Genomic DNA, 11,057 nt, shown 5'->3' with positions numbered 1-11,057 from the left:
TAAGTAGTTTATTTCAGTGTTTAGCTTAGAGTAATGTCCTATGCTGTTTTTTTGTTTGTTTTTGCTTTTTTTTTTTTCCTCCAAAAATCTGTAGTGATGCCTCAAGAAATCTGTCTGAGTAAAGAGAGCAGTATGTACCCTTAGTGCTTAAGGTTGTTCATTTCTTGTCATTTGAAAAGTAATCTATATTGATAAACGGTATTCCTGACTACAAAGATCCTTGCGGTTCATTCATTTTTTTGGACCTACCATACATAAAAATAACAAATTGGCTTTTTGGTACAAGCCCTACAAGGACACAAGAGAGTATCAAAAAGTTAAAGAACAAGAGATACAGAAACAGGTTAATCTGTTAACTTCCATTTTATTGGATTTTATGGGTTTTCAAATTCTGTAACATGATAATAGAACATTTTTGTATGTTCTTCTAAAATTAATTTGAGACTATTTTGGTTATTTATTCTCAATTTGAGAATATTTTGAATCATATTTAAAATTAGGGAAATTTTGAATGAAACTACAGATTTGGATCAAATTTGCTTCTCTATTATTCCTAGTCACTTAGGGTAAATGTTATTGAAATCACGTACAGTAGGTTGACATATATTGTTGTAAAGCAAAAAGAAGCTGCCAGGCAACCAGTTTATATTTCAGAAAGAACAGCAGCTAAGTAGAGTTAGATCTGTTATAACACTTGACAGAACCATGTTTTCACATTAATAATAAAAAAAAATGTATCCACTAAAAACATGGGAATGTCTTAGCATTGCTGGATGACTTCACATTGGATTGACAGGCATGACTGATTTTATTTGCTCTTACCCATGTAAGTCAGACTTTAAAACTTCTTTTAAAACTCTGTTAGAAATAGGAACTTTGTGATTAAGAATTTTGTTATAGGGTCTTATTTATGTATTTCTATATTACTTCATAATTAATTTTTTCAATCTAATGATCTGAGCAGCATTGCCTTTTCCCTGTGTAATCTTTTAGTAGTAAGAATTTTCCCTCCTGTGGTCTGATAGAAATCTAGAAGCTCATATGTTAATTGATGTACTGAAGGAATAATCCTTTTTTGTAACTTTACATAAGTTTTGCCAGCTTGAGGAATTTTTCTAATTTGTTTTCTCTATTTAATGTTCTGCATTTTACCCTTCTATGCCAAATGTAAATTCTAGATTTACAAAATAGCATGATACATTCATCAAACTCAGACAGTTTTATGATAGAAACCTGATAGGTTTTTTTGGGGTCTATTTTTATTTTTATTTTTTTTAGGGGCATGTTTCTGGATACCATTCTCCCTTCCCGTGATGATAATGGTATACGACCTGCCATTGGCCAGCGTACCCGTCTAAGTAAAGGAGATATTGCACAGGCAAGAAAGCTGTATAGATGTCCAGGTATTGCACCATAAACAAACAAAAACCACATACTAGCAATTGTTTGACTTCGTTATTCAAGTTGAATGATAATTTTTTTTGTGTCAGCTGCTTAGTAGTCTGTTTCCATGTTGGCAACTGACATATTCAGTTCAAGAACTGAATCATAAAAAATCTTGTAGGTAAGGTCTCTGGAATGCAAAGCACTTAAGGATAGATAAACTGCGTGGAACAATATTTAGTTTCATGATGTTTCAGTCTGTTTTGCTTAGTTGTTCAATGACTAGTAAAGAAATGATGTTTAATGTCACCTCTGGTTTACACATTTGCCATGTAAAATGAGCTGTGCAATTAGGTGGAAGAGTTGCTTCTAATCTACATCAGGACTGGAGTCCTGTTTGTTCTGAATTTTAGTGGAGTGTGAAATGAGTAAATTTAAATTACTGCAATCAGCTCTGAACACTTTTTTTTTTCTTTTTTCAAAATTTCAGGAATTAGTACAGGCCATGACATCTAAGGTGTAAAGTATCTTTTATGGATGAACAGGTTAGGTCTTATTACAAATGTTATACAGTTGTAAAAGACATGTTTAGTATTTGAATATTTTCTGCCTAATTCTAGCATCTTATAATTTCAGTACGAATTAATATTTTATCTCAGACTGGCTGTCTGTCTCAGAGACATGAGGGGCAACTCCAGAGTAACCAAAATTCAACACTGTGGGAGCTAATTCTTCTCCAAGTGCTAGCAGAATGGTGGAAATTTCAAAGTAAAAAGGTTTTACTTTTCTTGCTCTGGCTATAGCTGAAATCTGTTTTAACCTTTGGTTTAAACTGAAGCATTTCAGAACACTATCTCTCAGCCAGGTCATTGTGGGAGGATAGGCAAAACAGCTCTGTGTCAAGTTTTGCAGCCCTTCTGCTCCTCTTGGGACTTAACGAAGGCACAGTAACTGTTTCAAGTCAGTTATATGGCTGCTTTTTACCACCTGATCAATACAGAAGGACTGAAGTGATGGAGATTTGTATCAGCATCAGTGGGTTATACTGAAGATGTAGATCTGATTTGATGTGCGTTGTATTGCTGAAATATAGTTTTGGTTTTACTGTAAGTACATCAAATCATAATGTTCTGTATACGGAGAACATGCACAGTGTTTATGGTTTTACCAGAGGAGAAACCACTTTAACATATTTTCTTTAACAACTGCTCCTGTTAGAATAGTTTTTGTTCTGTTCTTTTGGTATGGAAAGAACTTGAATAGTAGAATTCTTCTTGGCAGCATTATATCTAGTAAGTTTATATAGACAGCAACTGTTTCATACACGCAGAGAATAAATATACATATTGATAACAAAATTTTTGAAGGCAAAAATATTCTATAGAATCAAAATAGCTGTGAAAGTAGCCAGTGTCTTTTATCACATTGATTAAAGTGTAAAAAAAAAAAAAAAAAAAAGATCTTAGTGACTGAGAAGCAGATTTGAGATTGGTGAAGCTGTCTTTCATCAGCTGAGCAAGTGCCAGGAGTCAATGACCTATGAACAGCAATTTTGATTTAGTTTTATTTTTTTTCTTAGGATTTTTGTCAAAGGAAAACATAGGTGCTGATAAGGATCTTGTTACATTTTAATCAAGGTCTCATTATTCTACCATGTAACAATGTAAAGCAAGCATGTGAGTTGAGAGTCCCTCCTCTGCCAACCTTAGTTTTAACTTTTGTCTTGCCATTTGAGAACAGTTTTTGATATTCAAGGCTGAATCTATTACAGTTTTCAGTCTGCTCAATAGGATAACAGAATATTATTTCTTTTGGTGCAACTACTAAAGTTAATGCAGGTTTGCAATTGTAGTCATATGTAGAAATTGCAGTTGATTTAAAATGCATATATAACTTCATAGGAACAACGGAGTAAGAAATGGGAAATGACGGAGAAGTATACTGGTAGGCAGAAAGAGAGGACAAGAAATAAGTGTGCAGAATGGGACTGAATAATGGATGGGAAAGAAGGCTCTGACTGGCAGTAGAAGGTTTTTCAGATGAAGAGAAGGGAGATGTAAGAAGTTTAGCAAATTTCCAAATTGCCAGGATCTGTGACAGTATGTGTGGAAAAGAACAGATGAAGATTACCCAGTTTGGTTCTTTCTGCTGTTCTTGCTGTTCCTCAGGCTTAATTTACTGCCTTGACTACTAGATTCTAAATTAGAAAAAAGCATCCATCTTCAAAAGCCAGTCTTTATTGACTATATAAGAAAAATTAAAATTTTTACATTAAGATCTTTTCCCTGTAATTTGTATATTACTTTTCTCTAGGATCCCTATAAAGGGGAATCAACAGTAACCCACTGATTTAAATTTTTGGTTTAATGAGTTTGTTATCAGCACCAGTTACTTTTAGGGTTTTGTAGCATCTGTATGTGCTATATATGTATGGAGCTGGAACTAAGTAAAAGGTATTAAAACTCTTAATTCCCTTTTGGAATAATAGCCAGATATTATGGTATATATTTGCTGATGCTAGGGACAAAAGAATGAGAGTTGATTCCCTAAATGCCTTGGAGGCTGTGGACTTTGTCATCTGCAGATTTCACTATAATCCTTAATGGAACTTAACTGCATGCATTGGCCTAGACCAAAGCAGTGTTAAACACTGGCAAGTTTCAGTGGTAGAAATTGCTTTCTATAATACAATCTACCTGATTTCTGCATCTATTGCTAATCTTCACGTGGAAGAGAGAAATTAATTTTCCCCATCCTTACCACAGAAAGGCTCATCAGAAGACTAAGTTTCACAAGCTGTAAAACAGAGAGCAAATTGGGTTTTGGCTGGGGTACACGTGTGGGCAGAGCTGAAGTGCCATTTTTCTAAGTGGTCTAGACTAGTAAAATTGATATAAGGCATGAAATTTGGGAAGGAAAAAAACAGTGGAGAAAACTTTGGCCATGGTAATGATTAACTATGGAATAACAAAAATATACAAATGCTTTGTAAAGCAGAGGTTTATAAGATAAAAGTTGCATTTAATTTATTTTGACATGAAATACACTAAAACTAGTTCTTAGGAAATTTAGGTATGTGGTTGTTACTATGTTTTTACTTTTACCTTTCTTTCTCAAACTGAAGTCCGTTACTAATGGACTGTAACACACTAAAATGTGTAAAATATACCATTTTATAAGCCTATTCACAAATAATGCAGTTACACAGTCTAGTCACAGAGAAAAACCTTAAATTCTTTAGTGACAGAGTTTTAACCGTTTCAATAACCACTGACCAATTGCAGAGGAATGTGCTTTAAATAAGAAGAGCCCAAATATTAACCTGTTAACAACAGCTCTGGAAGCCAGCCTGGAACTCAGATCCCACAGATAAATAAATAAGCTAATGATTAATATAAGCTACATTTCCCTTGAGTAACCAGAAATTAAAAAATAAATTGTAGATGTTGTGAAACATGTAAAGCCCAAACATATTTTATAAATTCTAGTTATGTTAATTATTAATAGAAGTTATCCAATTAATTTTTTTTCTTATGCTTGACTTATGCTCAGAAGTATTTATGAAAATTTTGGTTCATTAGAAAGCTCACAGGCATTTAATATGGATATAAGTTATATTGTTGGATGAGCTAGCTTTATGCTATATAGATTTATTCTTTAATTTTAACAAAAATAAAATGTTCAATGACAGCTTTTCTTCTGCTAAAGTACGTAGTTTTATGGCTATATGGAAGTTCTGTATATGGAGCATGGAGCAAATAATCCTGCACTCTTTATGACCAAGAGAAATTCTCAAATGTGTTCAAAAGCTATTATACTCTGTTAATTTACTTTTATAAATGGTTAAAGACTCTAATAGAGTAAGGGGTAATTATGCCAGTGTTTTCCTCTTGCCCTTTTACTAATTTCAGGGCTGCATTTGAACTGACTTCTTGTATGTCTCAAAATACTTGGATAGCATTTTGCTTGCTTACATACTTCACATCATGTATAAATGTGCATGGCATGACTTCATAATCTCAATATATGTGAGTTGAAGTTAAATGAAAAAATGCAATGTGAGCAGAAAAGATTGGACAAAGAGCATTCTCCATCAGATGCATGTCATCTGCTGAAGGCTTGCTTAGTAACTAACATTGGCAAAATAGTTATTTAACTAAAGCAAAAAGATGATGTACTAAAATTTGAAATTATATTTGTACTCCTTCTGAGGGTATGCTGATGCAGTGTAGTCTTATTGAAGCCATGCACGAAGGCAAGAATAAGAGAGGGCTTTAAGAGCTCTTCTGCTCTAAGAACGAAACACTTGGATTCTCCTGAACTGTGAGCATGTCTCCTGCTCTGGGTGTCTCTGCTTTCAGTTCTGCTTTCCTCTGCTCCTGTACATGACTATGAATTTCCCCTTGGCATTCTCTTAGATGCTTTACATATGTATTGTAAGCTATGATACAGCTCAATAGCACTTGAGGAACCCCGTACAGTACTCTGCAATTCATTCAAGTTTTCATTCATTGCCATGTTAAAAATAAATTGTGGTTAATTATGGATATAGCATTTTCACTGAAAAGGCTTTGTACAGAAATAATTATTTAGTACTGAATACCTTTTGTGTATGTGTCATTTTCTGTGAATGTGCAATTTTTTTTAGAGATAAAAAACACTTTTTAATGATGGGAGGAAAAGATTTTTTTTTTTTCATTCCTAAAGGACATGGTGACAGTAACTTTAGCTATTAAATTTTTGGGGGGCTGCACCAATCTTTTTCTCTCTTCATCATAATAACCATTTCAGTGTCAGAGAGCTTGCCTAATGCCCTGAATGTAGCTTATGCCTGATATTACAGTGTAGTTGTCAGATTACATCTTAGATGCATTTTAATAAGACAGCCTTTACAGCTGCATTGTCTCTTTGTCATAAACAATCTTTTGTCCCCTTTTATTTAAAGATTTTCCAGATCATTTATAATTCATTGGGATTTTGATGGATACAGTGGTTCACCTGCTGGCAGTGTTAGTGCTATAATTTGAAAGCACTGCAGATCTGATTACACTGTCAGTCATGGGATAATACTCTCAAATTCACATCTCTCATATCACACCTGCAAAATCAGTGGGTGAAACAACTTGATTGAAGGTCAAAAAGATGACTGACTGAGGTGTGACAGCCTACCAGAATCAGTTTAATGGGGGAGAATGGCAGGAGCTTGCAATGCTGTATTTTAGTGTGCAGGGGAATTATTAATCAGTCAGCCAGCAGCTAGTAGCATGATTGACAGGTGAGATATAGGTTCTAAAAGCTTCAATAATAAAAAATATAAAATCCTTCAGTATTTTAGGACTTTACATTGGTTTTGCGTTATTACTCTCATCTCTACAAATCGTTGTTGCAAGAGATTCAGTTGAAAATAGGACATAAGTTTTCTGTACCAATATAAATGAGTGACTTTAGGTCAGACCAGTCTCTCATGTGGTCAAAGTACTAAATACAATGAAACCGCTGACAAAATTCCAGTGTGGTGGCAATCACACCATGCCAGTTTTTGTTTTAGATTTGTTTTAGTTCATAAAGGATGTGACTAAGGGTGTGGCTAACTTTTTCCCTGCAAAATAGTTATATATATAATTTTGCAGTTGATGGACAGCAATGACATTTTTAACACTGCTGTAATTTTGGTTAAGTCAGCAGACAGCACACAAGTGAAACAGTTCATGGAATAAAAACATCCTGTGTAAAATGGAATGAATGTCAGATTGGCTTAAAATCACTGTTTTGAATAAATCATAAAATAACTAGTCTGTTTTCCATTCTGCATCTGCAGTGAGTTAAATGCATTCTAAATAGATATTGGAAAGACATTATTATCTGGTAGGCACATTCAATTTTATATTTTTACTGTATTTTGTTTCTTTCAGCCTGTGGAGAAACACTGCAGGAATCTACAGGCAACTTCTCTTCTCCAGGATTTCCAAATGGTTATCCTTCCTACACGCACTGCATATGGCGAATCTCTGTGACCCCAGGGGAAAAGGTATTCTTAACATTCTCTCAGCTAAACACAGATACTATTTTTAAAGTAAAATGTTGCATTTATGTTTAAAGCTTGCATAATAGTTGAAAATCATGGTAGGCCATAGGCCATGTCTCTTGAATGAGAGCATGAATGCTGTGCCATTGACTTGACTGTGGTCTGTGGCATTAGAACACAGTAGCATCCATCCAGTGGCTTTCCACATGAAATGAAGTCATGATTTCAGTCTGTGTGTTTACATCATGAAACCCCTTCAAAACTGGCTTTCAATGCAGTTGGTGTCTCGGCATAGAGGTAGGAGAGGTAGTGCAGACTCTTGGATGGTCTCTTCTCCAGTATGGGCTCAGACAAGCTGAGCTGCCTGGGACTGGTAGCTGGGCTTAGCCTCAGGGAGCTCCTTGTTATGCAGAAAGAGATTTTGTGAAACAGTAATAAAGGAAAGAAAGTGGTATTTTGGGTGTTCCTGGTATTATTCTAATGCATAGGCTTTTAATTTCTGGGTGTCAATTTAGGGAAAGTGTGGATAAAGAGATTGGTTTGGTGAGAGCAGTTTGGGCAGAAAAGTGTGCCATCCCACTGAAAGCAAAACCTGTTCTTCTTGTGTGCACTTTCAAAACATACTAGCTGAATCTTGCTTTAAAGTATTGGCTCAAATATTAGCCTACCTCAAAACAAATAAGGATAGAGGGAGAAATGGGAAGTTTCACCTTCAGACAAAATATGCAGGGAAAAAAAATATATTGTAAGTTTCTTTACAGGAAGCAGTAGCCAATATTAAGCAAATACTGCCTGAAGGCTGAAAATTGAGACCCAGCTCCAGTCTCAAAGCTGGGAAATCCAAAGAGGAAAACAGAGCATTTGCCCCCAGATATTTCATTTTTGTCAGTTTTCTCCCACTCGGTATCGGACATAGTTTCTCCAAGTTGGATTACTTTTTCTGTGTTTCTTTCAGGTTAGGGTCCTGGTAGACACCAAGAATATATGTCCCTGGTGTGCTAATAGATCCTGAGGAGCTGTAAAAGCATTTGCTAGTGTGAGGAATGAAAGCAAAGTCATTTGGACTGTGTTCACCCTCCTCTGGGCAGGAGCCAGTGACAGGAGGAGAAATAAACATGCTCGGAGGGTGTGGGTGGCTCTGCAGGTTTGCAGGGAAAAACAAATGAAAACAGTTGAATAAGAGAAGGGTTGCACAAAAGATGCAAATTAATCTAGATAGGTAACTTTATATCCCCATTATTTGTGTTGCTTCTGACACACAGCTTCTTAACAACAAAAATGGCTTAGGTTTCTTTCCTGTTACTCAGTTATAAAAGTCAAATGTTCATCTACAGTTATTGTTGGCTTCTGAAAATAACATTAATATATGAGTTGGAAAATTATGGTGCTTAAAATTGATAGCATACTCACAACTTTGCACAACTGTATCTGTGGATGTTAGTAACTGTAATATATTTGTAGTACTATTGTAATGTCTTGATATTGCTACCACTATTGAGCTGTACAAAATCTTAAGCCCTGTCTTGAAATCAGCAATATAAGGAGACCAGCTCCCTTCCCATCCTATTCCCCCCTCCAATGGAGAAAATGACTAAACCCTGTTTTCTAGTTGTAATCTGACGTAGTATGTCCTGTTTGTAGGGCACTGTTCTGACCTCCAGCTCTCATAGTCTCCATAGAATTCAGCAAGAACAACGTAAATGATATTTGTGCTAATGCCAAAAAATCTGTTTTGTCAGCGCTATTCCCACAGGATAGTGCCTTACTTGAGATAAAGGACTTTATTTGCAGCAAGTACTTGATGCAGATAGCAGAGTAGCAGAAATGAGGTCTAAATATTAACTAATGCATATTGCATGTTGCCTTGGACGCATTTATTATGCGTGATCCCAAGTTTTTTCAGCAATTTATGGTAACATTCACATTATGAAGGGAAATAAATATATATTTAAATCTATTTCTTTCCTTTTTGCTGTTTTGACCCTGATAGATCTTAGAAATGTCGGATGGTGGTTAGAGTACGTATAAGTATATCACATCATGTTCTGAAACATCGATGAGCACTTTAGTCACCTAAAAATAAACTGAAAAAGCATCAGTCCAGATTGTCTAGCTCTTGTCTCTTATTTACTGAGATTTAATATTGTGCTGTTTGAGCATAGTTTAGAGAACTATATTCTATCCATGCTGCTTTCTACATGTACAGACACCTCTGATCTTTGGCAGGAAATTCAGTGAAGGACAGGACTGCAGTGGTACACTCTGGCTGTAGGAATCACTTTATTGATAAAGATCATAAATTGCCACCCCAGCCTAAAATATGTGCATCCTTATGACTAAAACAAGGCAGTTCATTCACCTTTTACTTTCTCCAGAGATGTAAGACTACATGGTAAACAGCTGTACACAGTGTATCTATACATAGAAAAATATCTGGGGGAGGATGGTGTTAGTAACACTGTATGCCCTCTGCCAGGGTTAATCCCTCTTTCTGGTGTATAGAGATATTGTTGGCATGGGGAGTTTCAACTCTGCCAGTGTGTTTTTTTTTTTTTTAATCTTCCTTTCTGAATAGGTTACATTACTTTCTATTTTTCCTTAAATTTTTAAGTGAATGATGAAATAGGACAGGTAAGTCCTTAGGTGAGATGAGGAAAATGCCACTTGCAGAAAATTTAGTTAGTACTGCCTGGTGTTTGCTAAATATCCCAGGTGCTGGGCAGTATGATATATTCTATCTGAAGCTGCAGTAGCACAATCGAATCTGCTGTGTAATCAATAATTCTTTAATTGCACTGACAAACACCCATTGATTGTTTTTTCCTGTGAAGACTTTCAGCCATCTTGTCCCCTTGAACAAGCTCTGCCCTGTCTCTAGCTGTCTTTAATACTTTGCAGAATTGCAGAACAGAATCTTACATATTTTCATTCTTGCCAACCAAAAATCGTGCTGTGACAGACTGGGGGTTCTGCTTATGTACAGCTCTTGAATTCTAGTCAATGTTAAGGAATTGCTGTATCATCAAATACCTTGGCAAGTCAGAGTCAGAGAAGGCTGTGAAGGTTATTTCATATAGTTTCAAAGACAGGGACCATTACGGAGGCTCATTGCATTTTAATGGTTTCCATTTACATAGCAGCACTTTGGCACAGTGACACGATCACACCTAAGTAACACCATCCTTTTTCCTTTTCTGTCATGGTGATTGAGGTTTGGAGAAAGGCAAATTTGCAAACAGAAGACAGAGAAATCTGATGTTTCAGCTGTGTCCTGCAAAATGGAAAACTTGTGGCTAGACTCATGAGAGACCTCAAGGCTGTAAACAGCTGAGCCATGGAGAAGGCATAGGATGTGGCTTCCATAACCTGCTTCCAACAGAGCCAGCTGGGTTAGCTTAAGCAGACATGGAAGGTAGCCTGACCTTCACCAGGTGTCTGCATCTCATCTGAGTAGAGAAAAATCCTCCGCTTTGAAAACCCCTCTGCCTGCATGGCTGGGATGAGGTCGACATGGATGGAAAAGGACAAGTAGACTGCTAAGGGCAGTAGAGGACCAGTAGACTGCTAAGGGCAGCCTAGTAAATGCCAGCTGAGAGTTTCAGCTAATGCTTTGACACACGCCATTTTTGGGCCTATAGCACAATAATCT

At 36.0% G+C, this 11,057-nt stretch overlaps 1 protein-coding gene across 16 annotated transcripts in view; it reads left to right on the top strand.

Moving 5' to 3' along the window:
- The window catches only part of TLL1 (tolloid like 1), a 160,973-nt gene that overhangs the window by 100,518 nt on the left and 49,398 nt on the right, over positions 1-11,057 (top strand). For all 16 annotated transcript variants that reach the window (XR_013951146.1, XM_080591748.1, XM_080591737.1 and 13 more), the window contains 2 exons: positions 1,279-1,403; positions 7,296-7,411. Coding sequence is in view for 15 of the 16 variants with exons in the window: in XM_080591748.1 (XP_080447874.1) it covers positions 1,279-1,403; positions 7,296-7,411 (241 nt within the window). In the remaining variant the exon portion in view is untranslated. The remainder of the gene's footprint in view (positions 1-1,278; positions 1,404-7,295; positions 7,412-11,057) is intronic.

This window comes from Anser brachyrhynchus, assembly GCF_964034855.1.
Source record: "Anser brachyrhynchus genome assembly, chromosome: 4".
NCBI lineage: Eukaryota > Metazoa > Chordata > Aves > Anseriformes > Anatidae > Anser > Anser brachyrhynchus.
The sequence above is the reverse complement of the archived record's forward strand: the minus strand, read 5'-3'. Positions and strand labels throughout refer to the sequence as shown.